At 36.4% G+C, this 21,484-nt stretch overlaps 1 protein-coding gene across 6 annotated transcripts in view; it reads right to left on the bottom strand.

The window, feature by feature from the left end:
* ALG13 (ALG13 UDP-N-acetylglucosaminyltransferase subunit) overlaps positions 1-21,484 on the bottom strand; it is a 63,314-nt gene that overhangs the window by 28,643 nt on the left and 13,187 nt on the right. Inside the window, exons 1-8 of one of the 6 annotated variants that reach the window (XM_036912617.2) lie at positions 12,105-12,402; positions 11,464-11,547; positions 9,424-9,474; positions 8,648-8,694; positions 7,189-7,261; positions 3,021-3,102; positions 2,662-2,821; positions 960-1,035 (exon numbers count right to left, since the gene is read on the bottom strand). In XM_036912617.2, the coding sequence (XP_036768512.1) occupies positions 960-1,035; positions 2,662-2,821; positions 3,021-3,102; positions 7,189-7,261; positions 8,648-8,694; positions 9,424-9,474; positions 11,464-11,547; positions 12,105-12,245 (714 nt within the window). In that variant the 5' untranslated portion in view covers positions 12,246-12,402. The other 5 variants (XM_036912618.2, XR_005030344.2, XR_008995305.1 and 2 more) reach the window with 5 other exon arrangements.

Genomic DNA, 21,484 nt, shown 5'->3' with positions numbered 1-21,484 from the left:
TATGAAGAAGGAAGAATTAGGGTTCTTTTTCTTCCTTTTCTTTTTTTAAAAAATTATGTACATATGGCTCCCTTTCCTTCTTTACTAAAAGAATGAATGTATGCCAAAATAAATTTTATTTATTGCATCTGAAAGGTGAGGAGACTAAAGAAGCAATTTACAAATGATCTAAAAAGATGGCAGAAGGGAAATTTTGTCTAAAGCAGCCAACAACTCGAGACATGACACATATAAATCAATGCAATACAGACCAGCATTAAAGATTCAGTCACAAATATTCAATGAGTCTCATCTTGATATGCACACAGAGGTGCAAGTGTTTCTATACCCTAAAATCACTGGGAAAAAATCTGAAAAGTTTGCTTTGGTCAAAATTTGTTACGATTTCCAAAGGAATTACCTTCTTCTTCTACTTCCGAGAATTTCACTATGTTCAATACTTTCCCAAAATTATCAGCACTTGAAGCATACACAGTGATTACTGTAATAATGTCCTACATAGCTAGCTTCAAATGGAAGGTCTGGCTTGATTTTATGCCTATACAGATGGTAAAATTTCTCCTGTTTCTTCAACCATGATTATCAACTATTTTCTTTGCAGAACAGGGGTATTATACTTTTTAATGACAAAAAGAAACCTTAGCATTAGAAGACTGATCACAAACGAATTATCTATTGGGTTTGTAATATAACTTGAAAAGAGCTGAAATTTCTCAAGGGTTTGGTTTACTGAAATTTCTCAAGGTTTTGGAAAAAAAATCTACAATTCCTTAAGAATAGAAATAGAGAGAACATTAAGCATGTATTTTACATTTTCGGATTAAGACTTCTACAAAGGAAAACATCAACTCCTCCACCACCCCATTTAACTAGAACGGACTTATTTGACCTTAATTAGTTTAAGTTATGATGCCACATGCCAAGAGTATGAAATTTCTTTGCCCTAGAAAATCTCAAACCTTTGCTTCATCTGTTCCTTCATTGTACTCCTCTGGTATATTTTCAGCATCGCAGCAGGCACCTAACTCTTCAGTCCTAATTAAAAAGATTTAGAACAAAGAGCTTTATATAAATGCAGAAGCTAAGAAGTCTTAAGCCTGACATTTGTACCACCACCTAGTGGTTAAAGTAGCTCAGTTCTAAAAATGAGGCAAATACTTTTTCATCCCAACATTTACATTTATGCTTCCTTTTTGAAAGTGTACTCAGCAGATTACCTCCTATATTTCATACCTCCTGCGGGGAAACACTCTAAAGATGGTCCCTATAATCATGCCCTTGTGTGATTCCCCTCTCCCTAAGTTTTCTTCTAACCAATAGGATGTGGATCATTACATTAACGTAAGACTGTAATGACTATGTTGCTGGTAGCTCTATGACTAAGGAAACAAACAGCCATGTTCTCCAGCCCCACGTAGTAAAGAGCTGAGGGTTACCTCTAGCTGACAGCCAGCAAAAAAGTCTCAGTCCTACAGCTGAAAGGAACTGAATGCTGCCAAGAACCATGTGAGTAGGGAAGTGGATCCTTCCCCAGTCAAAACTCCAGGTAAGAACTCAATACTTAACATCCTCATTGCAGACTAGAATGAGACCCTAAGCAGAAAATCCAGCTAAGCTATACCTAGACTCCTAACCCACATAAATTGAGAGATAAGTGTGTTATTCTAAGCTGCTGAGTTTGTGGTAATATTGTTATGCAATAGATAACTAATATACCTTGCCTTCCTACTACTGTAGTTTCTGTAAGCCTGAAGCCCTTAAGACAATCAGTGAAGAGTAAAGAAACTTTTACCCTGATATAAGGCAGCAACCTCCTGCATTCCCATGTAAGCTTTAAAAAAAAAATCCAAAAAAACCCTCTTCTACCAAAAAAAGAAAATAATCGCAAGCATTAAACATCCAAGAAATAGAACTGCATGACAAAAAGACAATGTGATACCTGACTGGAACCAAACCCATCTGAATTTCCAGACAGAACTAGGAATCAAGAATCTAAAACTACAATTTTAAACGTAAGTTTTTGACTAAATCTGTTTAATAGCTGCCACAATCTACATACTTAGGGAGTACCAAAGGCAGACACTCAAAGGCTTCTAAAACTAGTCTTAGCCTGAGAGATTCTTTACTAGCCGGATGTGTGTCAAGTAACCACTCTGAACCTCAGTTACCTTCTACAGAACGATGGTGCTGGTTCTGAACTGGTTTTTTGTCCATGTGTGGTCGACAGCTTACCTACATCTGAATACTTGGGTGTACTTGTTAAAGAAGCAGATTCTTAACTCCACTCTGACATCAAATTTTGTGAAGGTAGGCCCAAGAATCTGCCTTTCTAACAAGCACCCTAAACAATTTGTATACAACTGAAGTTTGAGAATCATGGGATTAGATAGTTCTAAAGTCTCTTCTAGCAATAAAAAAACTAGATTCAAACTTGCACCGAACCCCCCCCAAAGCCTGAGCAACTCACAATACAGGCTATCTTTTTGGTAAAACTTCTCTTTCCCCATTAAAAAAATGTATATCCTTATAAATACACATATACATACATGCATATGTGTAGTCTAAGTCATAAGCTTCCAGGTCCCTTCCACTTTCAAATGATGATGCATAGAGACATGAACACAACGATCTTGTGATTGACTTCCCCTTTCCCTTTATTACCTATCCTGAGTTGAACTCTTGGAGTCAGTAAGGTTATCCTCACTGCCAGTCACATTGTTTCTGTTCTTTTTGGAACTACTTCGAAACAACTGAACTGCAGTCTTCAACTCTTCTTCATCCACACCAAACACATCTTTATAGAGAATTTCATACAATACAGCTAAAGGAAGAAATGACCAAAATGCAAATTGTCAAAATAAGGTGGTTTTATAACAATGTAAACAACTATAACCCAGTATACAAATTCAATAGGTATCAACAGGGTTTTAAAAGAGCTATTCATTGTGGGTCCTTCAATTTAAAGACGGCCAACAAATCACCTGAAATCACACCAAAACATTTATAAAGTCTTCAAGTACCTTGACAAACAGCAGCACTTGACTGAAACTCTTTTGAGTGTACTAAATCATAATGTCCATTACTTGAATAGCAGAGTAGAATCTGAAGAAAAACCACACACAGAACAATTAAGTGAATGTTACACATCTTACAACCATGAACTACTTGAAATTAAGTTGCTAATCAGAAACTGTTGTCTTTTTAAAAACAGTGATTTCTAAATTATACATATGAGTGATATCATACAGTGTTTGTCTCTTATTTCATTCAGCATAATGTGGGAATTGTGTCTCAATAAAGCTGGAGAAAAGTGATTTTTAAAATTTATATACAGATAAATGCAAGCTATACCTCAGAGATTTTCTTGACAGTGACTTTTCAATGCCGAGGTTAAAAGTAAAACCACTACTAAGACTTCACCGTAAGCCTCAATCACATTCTTGTAAATACAAGAAACAAGTATTGATGTACAGATTTGCAAAACATGGGAACTTCTACAAATTGAGTAAATATAACAGAAAGCCTACCAGAAGTTAAAAGACCTAGCTTAACTTCTAAAAATGACTGGAAAAATTAGGTCAAATACTCAAATACCCCAAACCCAGAGTATGGGGGATTGGGAAGGGACTTCAATTTTATTAAATATGTTTTCCACTGTACCAAATAGCAATATACCAAGCTATCAATACTACTAAAGAGACTTCCTTAATGAATTAAGGCACTGAGATGGCTAAAGAATGAGTTAATTTCTTAGTTGATTCCTTTGACTTCTAGTTTTCCCAAACACCAATTCAAAGGCCATGTTCACTAACCAAATTATTTCAGTAAAAATGCTCCCTGGTTTCATGTGAAGAAATATGTTTATAAACTGCTCCAAAACCTTTTTGAATTTTTGTTCAAAACCCTGTGTCTTGTGTAAGAGATGTAATCCCTAGTGATGAAGCCTAATTTGAAGATATCTCTGGTTATCAGCAACCTGAAGTACCAAATGTGATTCTATGGGAAGATGTTGCCACCAAAGCTCCTTGGCAGAAAATTATCTTTTTTCTTTTTTACTCTTTTATTTTTATTTTTTACTTTTTTTCTACCTTCTTACACTACCCTGGACAAACTTCTCCCAATAATCAAATTCTCTGATTCTAGATTTCTTATTCTTCCCTAGCCTTTTGTTTGAAATCGCAACTTTAATCCCATCAGTATAATCCAATTCAGAGAACTGAGGGCCAAGTATCAAGCTAAAGTTACTCACAGAAAAGTTAAACTTTCTAAGTTTTACCCACCCCAACGGGTATTTACATTTAAGAGGAGTTTTTTAATCCACAAGGAACAGTAAGCAGATTTGAGCAGAGAAGCCTCTGTATTTTGGACTAGAACTGGGAACTCAAACTAAGAAAGGTTAATAACTAAAGGTAGTTGTTAAGGAGTAGTTGAAAAGGTACCCAGCTAACCAAAACTGATGAACAAGCAGGAAAGAAGAAAGATGACTGTACAATTTCTCTATTCAAGTAGCAATGAGTTCCATTTTGACTGAAGAGGCAAAACTAGGCATGATGGCTTTCATGTTCTTGGTGGTATCCCAACATAAAATAATTCTTTCATATAAACTTGTGGGTGGTCTGTCTGTTGCAGGTAGGCAGGTGGGATGTAATGGCAATAAAGTAGTGAAAAAATGAAGTAGATCCATATTATTGATGAGGATAGATATTTGAAAAGAACAAGTAACAGAATGTTAAGTTGAGCCCATCTACATTTAGAAAATAAATGCAAAGAGAACGATACAGAGGGATACCCACCCAAACTAGTTTAAAGCATGAGATTGAAGAGCATGAACGGGGACTTGATTTTTTACTCTACATGCCCAGGTTTAAGTTTTATTTTGTTTTTAATATATTAATTTATTTCTATTCTTTCTAGATAGACCAATGGGCTGAGTGAAGATGGCTAGTTTCCAGTAGCATTTTCTCTGATACTGGATATATGTAAAATACAGAGTTAAGTCAATATAGATGATGAAAGGAACCAAGGTGACAATTAGGCATTTATTTGAGAATTTGCTCTAAAATATATTTTATGGAAGACTCATTGATAATGCTGTTTATGATAGTCATTTTTGAAAACTCAAACAATTCAAATACAAATCTTAAGAGCCTAAAATGAGATACAGTATAAGTTTAAGGCAAATCAAGGTGTCACCTAACAAAAATACTCTGCTGCCACCTGGCTTTTCCATTCTTAAGTTTCAGTATGAACACACTTATACACTCCCAAATTAGACATATATACACAATCCTTTGCATGTAAACACACAACTGCTGCTAAATATTAGCTCTCTATATAAGCTAATAAGAGTCTCATCAGCTCAAGGATGAGATTTATACATGCTATTCTCATGGCTGCACACTCAAAAGACCTTACATTTTTGTAATATCATGGCTCCCAATGTATGATGCTTTCCCCTTAATTAGTTTAATAATATCTCTAAGATGTATAGGACTCATTTGAAAATGGAGCTGTGTAACTGTAGGAACTAAGGGCTGGGTATATGGATATTCACTACTCAACTCTTTCAAAACTTTTCTCTATATGAAAATTTTCAGAATAAAAAGTCCAGGAAAAAAAAATGAATTGCAGGTCTAAAGAGTCCTAATAAAGATCTAAATGTCTAAATCTCCTCAGGCAATGCTGTGTAAAATCGCTAAAATACAAAAGCTAACACTCCTCTTCTTCAAACAATTCAGACTATGTCACACCTTTGTTTAAAAACTTTGTTTAGGGGCACTTGTACTGATGTATTTCAAAGTACATTTCAGACACCAAAAATTAAGATGGACTGGTAAACAGAGATGGGATAGATATATGATAAAACAAGGACAATAAATACTGACAGCAGACTAGGTGGTGAGTATATGGATGCTCACTGTAAAATCCTTTTAGGTTTTCTGTATGTTTTAAAAGCTTAATAATAAAATAGTAGAAGAAAACTTCAATTGACTATTCTGTACAATGAAAAGCCAAATTCTTAAGATGGCCTACTAACACCCCTCATGTAACTCTAGCCTGTCTTTTCAGCATTGACCTCTCCCCACCCAATTATTTGAGTCCCAAAGGATTTCTTGCTTCCATCCCTTTGCATATGTTTCCTCTAAATAGATTGCCTTCATACTTGTTGGACTCATTTTTTGGTATTCCCCATAAATGTCACTACCACCATGAAACTTTCAAACTCAAGCAGAGTGAAGGGCTTTTTTTCCTATGCTCTTTGTACATACTTCTTTATAAAATGTATTACTTTGCTGTAGTTAACTATTACATGTCTGTCTTGATAACCCCTTAAGACCCCTGGCAAGGATTTTGTTGTATTTACTTTGGTATCCCCAAAGCCCAGTAAAGTGTCCGGTACACTACAGAGGATTAATGTTTGCTGAGTAAAACAGATGGAAGTACCATTAGTAAAACAATGTGCCCTAATTTATACTTATTTTCCAAATTATCTCTTGCCACCCACTTGGTCTTCCCCTATTCCTAATGCCAATTGTGAAGTTCACATCTTTTATCTAGATTACTTAAACATCTTAACAGTTCTCCCAGTGTCTAATCTTCTCTCACCATAATAAAAACTTGCCTGAATTTTGCTCCATGGAACGAAACAACTTACAAAACTCAAATACTGTGCAGTCTATATTCACTAATCAAATAATCAGGATAAAAGGCTTCTCTTAAAATCTTCTTGAAATAAAAACTGTATGCTGAAGAACAATTTGTTTACCTGTTAAGAGTTCTCAACCAACAGAACAACCTACTATTTTCCAAGCACCCTACTGGGCAGTAGTAGCACACTCTTCAGACTTATGAGAAAGGAGAAATGAAAACAATACAATGTGATAAATATTATAATTACTTCAGATCATGTTAGAGGAACACAAAGGGAGGAAATAATTCCAGGGAAGCTGGGAAAGTTTCAAAAGAATTGACATTTGAGATACAAAGGAAAACTATCTGGAAGCATGGTATACTAAGGTTGGAGGACTGACTGGAGAGGAAAAGGCTGATGGCAGAGAAAATTCTCATTTAGACTATGCTTATCTTTTCCATTAATTAGGTAAAAAAAAAAAAAAAGGATTTCCTATGCCCTGGTAAGCCAGCAGTATCATTCAGTTTATTTTAGTAAACACTCACTCATCTTCTTACCTTGTCTTCATAGCCGTTATCTGTGACGTAAATTGGAGGCTTTCTGGGATAGCGATAAACAATGAAATCCCGTCTACATGAATAGAAAACAAAGGTGGGCGAGAACAGGTAATTTGGTATATAAATGAGAAACTTGTAAGAACAAGTATTTGTGTTTTTAAACTGCATACTTCATTTACATAAAATAATCCAAATGTTTAAAAGACTAAAGAATGATAAATTAAGGTAGGTCAAGTCCAATGGATTGCTTAATATATGTATCTTAACATGGGAGAAAGAGCAAAGATAGATTAACAATTGTATGTATGTTTTTGAGTTTGGGGGGCTCCCATTTATTTAAAATAGGGGTTGACAAATTTTTCTTGGTAAAGACCAGATACTAAGCATTTCAGTTTTTGCATGCCATATGGTTTAACTTTGACATTGTAGCGCTGAAAGCAGCCATAGACAATGCACAAACAAATGCAGATAACTGTGTTCCAATAAAACTTTATTTATGCAGACTGAAATTTGAATTTCATGTAATTTTAACATGCCATGAAATAGTCTTCTGATTTCTTAACCATTTACAAAAATTTTTTAAGCATTCTTAGCCTGAGGGTCACACAAAAACAGAAGCAGGCTAATTTACAAGCTGGGTGCCAGTGAGTTAAAAAGCCAACAACTGATATCAGCCTGCCCAATGCCTCTTCAATACGACTTATTGCTGGACTTACTAAGGAGCAGATTGCAAAATACTAACTTGAACAACTCCCCACAAGAGGGTTCTGACCCTACCAAGGTTTATGCCATCTCACCATCTTAAAAATTGTTAAGGAGTCAATACAGATTAAACTTCTCAAATGAACAAGATTTCCACACCTCTAACCTACATTATGTAGCTATTTTTCAAAATCGCACAGCTTTCAAAAATGCTTTTACAGTTCTAAAGACCAAAATAGAACTTGCAAAAGCAGTAGACCAGTGTTTCTCAAATTTCCCATTATCACCTCCCTAAAAAGCCTTTTTAGGCTTTTCTTAATTTCCCTATGAAATTTTAATACCAGATACACTGTACATTTATGTATTGTAATCCTTTGAAGAACCACAAACCATCATTGTAATATCTAATATTTTTGTCCTTAAGAACCAATTTCTTTTAGAAGTGATATTGTTCCATGGAGGATACAAGCAAAAGAGGCACAAAGCTAAATACACAAAAACTCTAAGATAAATATTCTGATTTTTGACAGGAATAATACCAGCAGTTCTTAAAGTCCTTTATTCTTCCATTCAAATGTACACAAATGCTAGAGGTTCTCCACCCCAAAATTGTACCAACTGACTTTCCTTAGATCTCTTCATTTTATATATCAATACATCAAATCTCAAATTTTCCCAATACTAAAGGGACTTTAATAGAAATCTTACACACACATACACACACTTTCTCTTTTTGAAAAAAGGAGGTTCAACTTACTTATAAATTAGAGAAAGAGCTCTTATTTCCAGCTGGCCAGCACTTTCCTAAATATAAATAGTGCATAAAGTTTTAAAAACGTTCTGCAGCTAGGAGGTAGTTTTTGCAAGTTTAACAATTGTTTTTTTAGATACTTAGCACTACTTTAGATGAAGAACTTCTATAACTTGCTTTGAGGCTTGGGATATTGTGATAGTTAATCATTAACATAAACTTAGTCTGAAAAAAATAGACCTAAAGACAACCTTAGTTAGTTATTAACAAGGACAATTAATATGGAAGATTTAAAAGGCACAATAAAAATGGAATTAGCATAAGAATATGAAGTCAGCAGGGTATTTAGTACAAGTGTTTTAAGTCCACAACTATGGAACTAATCACATAAATTATTTTTAAATAAATGTGTTTATGGATCTTACTCCCACATAAAAGGATAACTACAAATCAGAAGAGTTCTAAGTAACAACCTCCTAATAACATTCATTACCATTCCCCCTCCCCCATTAGAGTGAAAAGGCTTAGGCTTGTTCTGTTCCCAGTGTGTACTCTTTTACTAGTCTATGGATGATAAAATTCTTAACACACAATTCTCATTATTTAACACAAAACAATAGGTCCGTAGCCAGCCTCTAAACTTTTGCAAGAACTATTTGATTCAACTCAGCTGGCTACTTAAGAAAATAGGTTGAGTCTAGCTAAAGTGACACAGCTGAATGAATATTTATGTTACTATTCCAAATACTCTGAAAAGAGTAAACCCCCATATTTGATCTTACCTTGGGATCTGCCAACCGTTCCAGGTATTTCTCAAAAGATCCCTCTACATACTTCAAAAATAAAAAAAAACTTGACTTAACCAATTACATATTACCGAAATCTGATTATATTCTGCAATATTATCCTCCAATGGATTTTTGTTCAACTCAACAATTTCAGTACTAAATTACTACTTTGCACAGCATCTCAAGAAGATTTGCACATACACAAAAGTTTTGAGTGAAGAAAAGCTAGACTATACAATTATCTTAGGAACTGGTCCTGGCTTATCCACTTACCCGTGCATTTCATCCAATAGTATGCCTTTTAGTTTTGAAATTCCTATTTAAGAAACCTGACAATTTTCATGAATCGAGCAAGCCCAATAATTAGAATAATTTCATACTTGACAGGAGACATGCACTTACCAAGTTAAACTGAGGAATCTTAAAGGAAATTTATTTTTAAAAAGCCCAGGGCACAAGGCAACTTTCTGGGGTGATGGAATTGTTCTGTATCTTGATTACAGTGGCAGTTATATGACTGCATATTATTGCCAAAACTAGTAACACTCAACTTAAAATGGCCAATTTTACTGTATGTAAAGTACCTAAATAAAAATAAAAATTCAAGGACTATATGACTGGTTCCATGCAAATATATCACTAGATGTAAAATCAAATTTTAATTTTTCCTCAAACCCTTTTAACAGCTTTTTGAAGTACAACTGACATATAAACTGCAAATATTTAAATGCAGTTAAGTTTTGACATATGTATGCAGTCATGAAACCACCATGATTATCTTGATAGTGAATATCAAGTTTCCTTGTGCCCCTCTTTAGCCCCACTGACCCACAAGCAATCACTGATCTGCTTTCTGTCACAATAGATTGGTTTGCATTTTCTAGAGTTTTATATAAAGGAAATCGTGTGGTATGTACTTTGGTGGGAGGGTAGTTCTGGCTTCTTCCACTTGGCATAATTATTCAGAGATTCATCCTCACAGTTTTAAAATTTTACACACATCTGTTACTCAAAATGTCATGTACAAACAACAGCAAACATCACTTGGGAGTTTAACTATGAAGAAATTATGGGCCCTGCTCAGACCTACTGAATCAGAATCTGTATTTTAACAAAATCCCCAGGTGATTTGTATGCATGAAAGTACTTGAGATGCACTGCTTTACACCATAGTCTTGCATTTAAAGTAATTTCACGAATAATCCTTTCCCAGGTGGGGTGAAGATTGTAATTAATTTCAAGGTAATAAGCTTTAAAGTAAAAAAGTCTTTACATAGTTTTAAAATTCACCAAAACCTGTTGAGAAAATTAAGAGTAAACCTCAAACAGCAGGCAAATACCCAAAATATAGCCAGAAGAAAACAAATAGTACTGGAAAAGCTAAACACAGTAAAAAAAAAAAAAAAAACACAACACACAAAAGACACACTTCAAAAACACCTTAATAAAACCTTATTTTGTTTCAAGAGTTCAAACGCTTCAACGTACAAAGATGTCTTCTAAGTTGTTTTAAAGTCAATCATTAGCGACAGTGCTCCAATTACCAATTTGTCACATGAAAATAGGTTTCCTAATTTGTTTCCTTACAAGTAAGTTTTATAAGATTAAGTTGTCTGGCTGAAGAGCATTGTGCACAGAATTAAGGCAGAGGAGGTTCGTATTTGTACATATATTTAAATATACACTTACATAGCCAAACCTTTGTGAACTATGATTAATTGTTCAAGAAAACAGTGGTATGGATAATAAAAAACAGCAGTCAAAATGTTAACTTTTGGGGAATTTTTGGTGTGGGGGAGAAAGTAGTTGGAAGTATACAAACTTTTTTTCTCAATTTTTAATTGGAGTACAAAACAGTCTAATTACAGAAGGAGGTTCAGAAGCATGGCTAGCCAGGGGGAAGGAAGCCAGCTGGAAATTAAATATTTGCTATTGAGAGAATGATATAATTTTCATATATAGAAGCTCAAAATTCATTTCCCACCTGCTATATACTCTATCCACAACTCTCCCTTGGGTATGTATTCTACTTACAGACTCAAAAGTTTGTTGATTTTCTCTCATATATGAAACACAAGCCTTCCTGATTTCCAAATGATGGACCTGGCTGCAAAACAACTAAAAAAAGAGAAAGACCAGCTCACTGTCAGCAGTAATTTGACACAGAAGCTTCTAAATTAAGCCTATGAACTGGACACTTAAGTCTCCCTTAATCAGAACATACATAGGAAATTAGGAAATTAAGTCCTCACTAAAATCTGTTTTTACATTCCTTTAGTGAGAATGAGGGGAGATGATTCTGTCAATGCCCCCCTGCTTTTCTACTCCATCGGGGAACAGCCTATAAATTTTTCCTTAGGCATAAAATTTAGAAGTGGAGCATTGCTTAAAAAGGATCAAGATACACTTCAAAATATTGTTTAACCCCATTACCTTTCTCACATTCCAAAGTGGCACTTAGAAAAGTTAAGATAGCAAAAGCAAGCAATACATTTGGACTAATGAGTAAAGGCACACAGCAAGGTAATAAGTAGCATATAGACCTGATGTTTTTACTAGGGAAGGGATAAGGGAATTTTGTTTTGGTGGGCTATAGGTCTTCTAGCTACAGTACCATGCCATGTCTCAAACTTTGAAAACTCAGTATAGGGAAGACACATTTGTTTTCCTTTTACCTGCTCCGAAACAGCCCGAAAGAGGCAAGAGGCATCCTTGGCAGTCAGCTTCCGAAACAGCCCTAAGCTGCCTAAATATTCATCCATTGATGCCTCATTCAGAGACTTCGGGCCGTAGTACTTTTTCCATCCTTTATACATTGTGCACGAGAGGGTGGAGGTGGGAGGGAAGGATTAAGGAACACGGTGGCAAAGAGGAAAAAGGGTGCAGGTAGGAATGGGTGGTAGTGACAAGGGCTTGCTTATGCAGGTATCTGGAAAGCAGCCCAAAGTCTAGGTACGAGAAGGCAGTTGGGAGTCAGCGCTGTAGAATCTTGGCACTTCTCAGGAGCAGGAGAAGCAAAGGGCTGGCTTGCCCAGGACAAGTCCCGACCCTGTGAAAAGAAGAGGAAGAGCCAAAGCTCCTAGGTATAGAGAATTAGACTTGAGAAGATGTGGGAGGGGGAAGGTACTTGCAGAGCTACCTTTTTGGGGAAGGGCAGAATTAATCCAATCAGCCCAAGGTTGAGAAATATGCATAAACAGCTGAGCTTGGACCAAAAAGAAGCCGAGTTTGCTTCTTAACTCAAGGCAACTGCTGCACGAGGCGGCAAAGGTCTGCAATAAGGCTCAGGTGTGTTATGACGCAGCCTGGCCCACATTATATTGCTTTAAGATCTCTGCCCAAATTTTCCACAACAGTCTCTGCCAAGTTCCCTGCTCTATCTATAGTTTCATGGAGATGAGAAAAAAAATCTGAACCTAATGAACTAGTAAGCTTTAATATTAAGAACATCTTAAAAAACAGAGAAACTGAGTGTGGTTGGGGGAAAGGCTCTCTTAACCTGAAGAGGCAGAAATCACAGTTCAAGCAAAGTGCCAAAAGCAAGTAGCTGGAGATTTCAGGTATGGGGTTTATGTAATCTCATTTCATTATCCCAGGTAATAATAACCCTCTGTTAGCATCACAGAAATTAAATCCCTTAATTATGCTAGAAAATGCTGATAGAATTTTGAACTAGTATCTCCAAACTATTGTATAGCATTAACAAAAAGAGTAAATACAAAAAAAAGAGTTTCCAAACAAATGGAAACAATGAAAACTTCAACTGAAGCAGCATGAAAGGAACATCTTGCCCACAAACTTTCTAAGAAACTACATAAGAGACATGTTTCAATGTATACAGGGCACTTTTCAGAAAAACTAGATTCTGAGAAAACCAAAATAAAACATGACTGTTCTTTGTAAAGTTCAAAGCCAGGACTGGTCACTTGTATTACTTGATTTCATTGTCAAGTCTCTCGTTTTTATTTAAATACAAAATTCTAACTCCTTTATTGGTTTAAGTGTTAAAAAATATAGATCAAAGCTGGCTTTGGAGAAGTTACAAAATTAAGCTTTTTGAAAACTTTTTCTAGTATCTGTGGATCCAGTAGTAATCATGACTGCAGCCTATGGGAGAAGCATCAGTAATCAACCTTATAATTTAGGGATGAACTAAAAGCATTTTAGAAAAAAGAGTGAATTCTTGACTCCCTTCAGCATACCAATTTGAAATTACCTTAACTAATTTCTTTTTTAAAGGAACTGTAACAATGGGAAAATGACTCTTTTTGCAAAAGTTCTGAAACATGGTTTGGGAAGAGGGACCACCATCTTTCTTTAAGGCCACAAATTCACTGAGAAAAACTAAGGGTTATAATAAGAAGTTAATCATTTCTGGCATTTTTTTTTTACGTGAAGAGAAAAATACAATTCTGCATATTTATAGCTGTATATATATAAAATTTCAATTAATACTAATCAATATAGTTCACCATGAGGAAGATAATAAGGAAAACTGGGAGAGGGAGAGTCTAATAGGAGAGAAGGGAACAAAGAGAAGAAAAAGACAAGCAGACAAAAAGAGGAAAACACAGAGAAAGCACAAAGAGACCCACACAAATACTGTCAATTGATTTTTAACAAAGGTGCAAGAGCAGTTCAATAAGAGATGATAGTAGTTTCATCAAATGTGCTAGAACAATTGACATCTATATGCAAAAGAAAAAAATGATCTTCAACCTGCACCTCATGTCCTGTACAATAATTAACTCAACATGGATCAAAGAACTAGCTGTAGAACTTTGAAACTTTTAAACACAAGCACAGAAGAAAATCTTGTGGACCTTGAGTTAGGCAGATTTCCTCAATACAATGTAATAAAAAATTGATTGGACTTTGTCAAAATTAAAAACTGCTCTGCAAATTACATTGTTAGAATGAAAATACAAGCCACAGCTGGAAGAAAACATTTGTATATCACATATCTGACAAAAAAAAGTTTGTGCCAAAATATATAAGAAACTCTCAAAAGTCAACAATAACAATTTTTTAAATGGGCAATTTTACCACACATTTTACCAAAGATATAGGAGTGGCTAATAAGCATGTAAAAATATATTCAACATTAGTCAGTAAGAAAATTCAAATTAAAACCACAATAAGACATCACTACACACCCACTAGGATGGCTATAATAAATACAAACAGTACAAGTGTTAGCACGGACATGCAGAAACTGAAACCTTAGTAAAAGAAGCCAGAGGCAAAAGGAGTATGATTCCAAAAGATACATGATTTCATTCATATGAAATATACCAGACCAATCTGTAGAGGCAGAAAATCTCTGGTTGCCTGGTGTGGGATGGAAATAGTTATTAACTACAAACAGGAACAAAGGATCTTTTGGTGTGATAGAAATATTCGAAAACTGTTTTGTGGTAATGTTTGCACAATTCTATATATATTTACTAAAAATTGAATTGTACATTTAAAACTAGTAATTTTTAACAGCTTTGAAAATCACAAACCATACAATTCGAAGCATGTAATGGATACTTAAGAGTTGTGCATTCACCACCACAATTTTAGAACATTCTCATTACCCCAAAAGGAAACCCCACACACCCATTACCGTTAACCTTTAATCCCCCTATCCCTACCAATTCCAGGCAACCACTATCTACTTTGTCTCTATATGCCTATTCTGGGTATTTCAAATAGAATCACACAGTACTTGGTCCTGTGTAACTAGATTCTTTCACTTGGCATGAAGTTTCAAGGCTCACCCATGCTGTGGCATTTACCATTATCTAAACCCTTTGTATAAACTATATTTACTTATCTATTTATCAGTTGATGGACATTTGGGTTCCTTCTACTTTTTGCCTATTATGACTAATGCTATTATAAAGTCATATACAAGTTATTGTTTGGACATGTTTCCATTTTCTTGGGTAATACCTAGGAATGGAGTTGCTGAATTACATAACTATACATTTAACTGTTCAAGGAACTATCAGACTGTTTCCCACAGCAGCTTCACCATTTTACATTCTTACCAGCATTTTGAGGGTTCCCATTTCTCCACATCCTACCAACACTTACTGTTATCTCTTAAGCCACCCTAGTAGATATGAAGTGGCATCTCTTTGTGGTTTTGTTTTGCATTTCTCTATGGCTAATATTGTTGAGCATCACTTCATGTACCTATTGGCCATCTGCATATCTTTAATGAGATACCACTACATACATCTTAGAATGACTAAAACACATTTTTTAAAAAACTGATAGTACCAAGTGAAGTGTTGCCAAGGATGCAGAGCAACTGGAACTCTCATATGTTGCTGTTAAGACTATATATAAAACAGTACAGGAACTCTGGAAAAATAGTTTGGCAATTCTTATAAAGAGAGAGTTACCATATGACCCAGCAATCCCTTTTCTGGCTATCTGTTCAGGAGAAATAGAAAACTTAAGTCCACACAAAAACCCATGCATCAGTGTTTATAGCAGCTTTATTCATAACCATGATTCCCCTAAAACTGTAAACAATCCAAACATACTTAAACTGGTAAATGGACAAACCATGGAATTCATACAACAGAATACTCCTTAGCAATAAAAAGTTAGGTAAGGATATACACAAGAACATGCATGAATCTCAAATGCATGTGGCAAGTGAAAGAAGACAGATTCAAAAGGCTACACACTTTATGACATTTTTATGATATATTGGAAAAGACAAAACTACAAGAAGGGAAAACAGATCAGTTGTCACTAGTTAGGACTGCAGGGAAGGGCTGACTACAAAGGGATGGCAGAAAGAACATACGGAGTTATGTACCTTGACTATAGTAGTGGTTACACGATTACACATTTGTAAAATCTTACCGAACTGTAAAAGAAAAATACTTTTGTTATATTTAAATTGAAAAATAAATACAACAGGAGCCAAGATGGCGGCATGAGTAGGGCAGCAGAAATCTCCTAAAACCATATATATTTTTGAAAATACAACAAATACAACTATTCTTAAAAGAGAGACCAGAAGATACAGTACAACAGCCAGGCTACATCTTCACCTGCAAGAACTCAGTGCCTCACGAAGGGGGTAAGATACAAGCCGCGACCTGGCAGAACCCGAGCACCCCCCAACCCCTATCCCAGCTCCCCTGTGGGAGGAGAGGAGTTGGAGCAGGAAGGGAGTAGAAGCCTAGGACTACTAAATACCCAGCCCTAGTCATCCATACTGGGAGCACAGACACACGTTGTGTGGTGTGCTGGATATTAGGGAAACAGAACAGTAAAAGCTGCAAGCGGGTGACTGCAGCCGGCTCCCCTGGGACAAAAGAAAAGCGAATGCTTTTTAAAAGTCTTAAAGAGACAGGGGCCTCACAGCTGGATGGAAGCATCCCAGCACATTAAGCCCAGCAGCTGGGAATCCAGGGAAAATTTAGGTGCTCCAGCCCCCTGGGAGGCAGCGCAGCTCTGAAGCCCCTCACGGCGATAAACAGGCTCCCGCCCATTCCCCCTCCAGTGCGGCCCTGCCATAGCAGGGGAGCAGCCGGAGAGCAGCTGCGCCCACAGCAACGGCCCAGAGAATCCTCTGTAGCCACCCGGGCCAGACTCAGAGGCCCCGCCAACACGCACAGACAGAGGAAGACGAGACAAGGCACTAAAGGTCACAGTTCTGGCAGCAGAGTGTACCCAGCGTGCCTGCCACTCCCCATGGGGCTCTGAGCTGCCCCAATGGCTGCCCCGCCTGTGGCAGCTCAGGAAATAAAACCAGAAGCTGCTATCTGTGGGTGGGTAACGAGCAGAGGCAGCGAGGAGGGCAAGGTGACCAGCAAGCAGGAAGGGACTTTGTTCTCGCAGCTAACACACGTGCAAACTGCCCATGACTACCTCTATAGCCATGAAAAGGCAGAAGAATCTGATCCAGTCCAGAATCACCAAGACAACCCCTGAGAGGGAGCCTAGGGAGACAGATTTAACCAATCTTCCTAAAAAAGAATTCAAAATAAAAGCCATAATCATGCTGAAGGACCTGCAGAGAAATATGCAAAAGCTAAAGCATCAAGTTAGGAGGGAGAATACAGAAGAAAAACAATCTCTGGAAGGACTTAAGAGCAGACTGGATGAGGTGCAAGAGGCCGTTAATGGAATAGAAATCAGAGAACAGGAACACAGAGAAGCTGAGGCAGAGAGAGATAAAAGGATCTCCAGGAATGAAAGAACACTAAGAGAACTGTGTGACCAATCAAAACGGAACAATATTCGCATTATAGGGATACCAGAAGGAGAGAGAGAAAAAGCGATAAAAAGTGTCTTTGAAGAAATAATTGCTGAAAACTTCCCCAAACTGGGGGAGGAAATAGTCTCTCAGACAATGGCCACAGATCTCACAAGACAAGGGACTCAAGGAGGACAACCCCAAGACACATAATAATTAAAATGGCAAAGATCAAGGACAAGGACAGAGTATTAAAGGCAGCCAGAGAGAGAAAAAAGTTCACCTACAAAGGAAAACCCATCAGGCTATCATCAGACTTCTCAACAGAAACCTTACAGGCCAGAAGAGAATGGCATGATATATTTAATGCAATGAAACAGAAGGGCCTTGAACCAAAGATACTGTATCCAGCACGATTATCATTTAAATATAAAGGAGGGATTAAACAATTCCCAGACAAGCAAAAGTTGAGGGAATTTGCTCCCAGAAACCACCTCTACAAGGAATTTTAAAGAGACTGCTGTAGATGGAAGCACTCCTAAGGCTAAATAGATGTCACCAGAGAAAATAAAATCACAGCAAAGAAAGCACACCAACCAAATACTAACTAAAGGCAAAAAATAAAATCAACTACTCACAGAAGCAGTCAAAGGAAACACAAAAGAGAACAAAACAAAACACCTAACATATAAAGAATGGAGGAGGAGGATTAAGAAGGGAGAAAAATAAAGAATCATCAGACTGTGTTTATAAAAGCTTAATAAGCGAGTTAAGTTAGACAGTTAGATAGTAAAGAACCTTTGGTAAGCACAAATCTAAAGCCTGCAATGGCAATAAGTACATATCTTTCAATAATCACCCTAAATGTAAATGGACTGAATGCACCAATCAAAAGACACAGAGTAATAGAATGGATAAAAAAGCAAGACCCATCTATATGCTGCTTACAAGAGACCCACCTCAAACCCAAAGACATACACAGACTAAAAGCCAAGGGATGGAAAAAGATATTTCACGCAAACAATAGGGAGAAAAAAGCAGGTGTTGCAGTACTAGCATCAGACAAAATAGACTTCAAAACAAAGAAAGTAACAAGAGATAAAGAAGGACATTACATAATGATAAAGGGCTCAGTCCAACAAGAGGATATAACCATTATAAATATATATGCACCCAATACAGGAGCACCAACATATGTGAAACAAATACTAATAGAATTAAAGGAGGAAATAGAATGCAATGCATTCATTTTAGGAGACTTCAACACACCACTCACTCCAAAAGACAGATCTACCAGACAGAAAATATGTAAGGACACAAAGGCACTGAACAACACACTAGAACAGATGGACCTAACAGACATCCACCGAACTCTACACCCAAAAGCAGCAGGATACACATTCTTCTCAAGTGCACATGGAACATTTTCCACAATAGACTACGTACTAGGCCACAAATAGAGCCTCAGTAAATTCAAAAAGATTGAAATTCTACCAACCAACTTCTCAGACCACAAATGCATAAAACTAGAAATAAATTGTACAAAAAAAACAAAAAGGCTCACAAACACATGGAGGCTTAACTACGTGCTCCTAAATAATCAATGGATCAATGACTAAATTAAAAGAGAGATCAAGCAATATATGGAGACAAATGCTCAAGGGCCCAACTTCAGTGGGACAAAGTGAAGACAGTTTTAAGAGGAAAGTATATAGCAATCCAGACCTATTTAAAGAAGGAAAAACAATCCCAATGAATACTCTAAAGTCACAATTATTGAAACTGGAAAAAGAAGAACAAATGAGGCCCAAAGTCAGCAGAAGGAGGGACATAATAAATATCAGAGAATAAATAAATAAAACTGAGAAGAATAAAACAATACAAAAAAAATCAATGAAACTAAGAGCTGGTTCTTTGAGAAAATAAACAAAATATGTAAGCCACTAGCCAGACTTATTAAGAGAAAGGAGAACTACACACATCAACAGAATCAGAAATGAAAAAGGTAAAAACAGGACAGACCCAACAGAAATACAAAAAATTATTAGAGAATACTATGAAAATTGATATGCTAACAAGCTGGAAAACCTAGAAGAAATGGATAACTTCCTAGAAAAATACAACCTTCCAAGACTGACCAAGGAAGAAACAGAAAATCTAAACAGATCAATTACCAGCAATGAAATTGAAGTGATAATCAAAAAACTACCCAAGAACAAAACCCCTGGGCCAGATGGATTCACCGCTGAATTTCATCAGACATATAGAGAAGACATAAAACCCATTCTCCTTAAAGTTTTCCGAAAAACAGAAGAGGTGGGAATACTTCCAAATTCATTCTATGAAGCCAGCATCACTCTAATACCAAAAACAGGCAAAGACCCACCGAAAAAGAAAATTACAGACCAATATCCCTGATGAACATAGATGCAAAAATACTCAACAAAATATTAGCAAACCGAATTCAAAAATACATCAGGAGGATCATATACCATGACCAAGTGGGACTCATTTCAGGGATGCAAGGATGGTAGAACATTCGAAAATCCATCAACATCATCCACCACATCAACAAAAAGAAGGACAAAAAACACATGATCATCTCCATAGATGCTGAAAAAGCATTCGACAAAAGTCAACATGCATTTATGATAAAAACTCTCAGCAAAATGGGTATAGAGGGCAAGTACCTCAACATAATAAAGGCCATATATGAAAAACCCACAGCCAACATCATACTGAACAGCGAGAAGCTGAAAGCTTTTCCTGTGAGATGGGGAACAAGACAGGGATGCCCACTCTCCCCACTGTTATTTAACATAGTACTGGAGGTCCTAGCCACGGCAATCAGACAAAACAAAGAAATACAAGGAATCCAGATTGGTAAAGAAGAAGTCAAACTGTCACTATTTGCAGATGACATGATATTCTACATAAAAAACCCTAACGACTCCACTCCAAAACAACTAGAACTAACATCTGAATTCAGCAAAGTTGCAGGATACAAAATTAATACACAGAAATCTGTTGCTTTCATATACACTAATGATGAACTAGCAGAAAGAGAAATCAGGAAAACAATTCCATTCACAATTGCATCAAAAAGAATAAACTACCTAGGAATAAACCAAACCAAGGAAGTAAAAGACCTATACCCTGAAAACTATAAGACACTCTTAAGAGAAATTAAAGAGGACACTAACAAATAGAAACTCATCCCATGCTCTTGGCTAGGAAAAATTAATAGTCAAAATGGCCATCCTGCCTAAAGCAATCTTCAGATTCAATGCAATGCCTATCAAAATACCAACAGCATTCTTCAACGAACTGGAACAAATTGTTTTAAAATTCATATGGAACCACAAAGACCCCGAATGGCCAAAGCAATCCTGAGAAGAAAAAATAAAATGGGGGGATCTCGCTCCCAACTTCAAGCTCTACTACAAAGCCACAGTAATCAAGACAATTTGGTACTGGCACAAGAACAGAACCACAGACCAGTGGAACAGAATAGAGTGTCCAGATATTAACCCAAACATATACGGTCAGTTAATACATGATAAAGGAGCCTGGACATACAATGTGGAAATGACAGCCTCTTCAACAGCTGGTGTTGACAAAACTGGACGCTACATGTAAGAGAATAAAACTGGATCATTGTCTAACCCCATACACAAAAGTAAATTCGAAATGGATCAAAGACCTGAATGTGAGTCATGAAACCATAAAACTCTTAGAAAAAAACTTAGGCAAAATTCTCTTGCACATAAACATGAGCAACTTCTCCATGAACTTATCTCCCCTGGCAAGGGAAACAAAAGCAAAAATGAACAAGTGGGACTA

The sequence above is a fragment of the Manis pentadactyla genome, chromosome X, assembly GCF_030020395.1.
Source record: "Manis pentadactyla isolate mManPen7 chromosome X, mManPen7.hap1, whole genome shotgun sequence".
Classification (NCBI taxonomy): domain Eukaryota; kingdom Metazoa; phylum Chordata; class Mammalia; order Pholidota; family Manidae; genus Manis; species Manis pentadactyla.
Note: the sequence above shows the minus strand (reverse complement) of the source record. Positions and strands in the feature narration are given on the sequence as shown.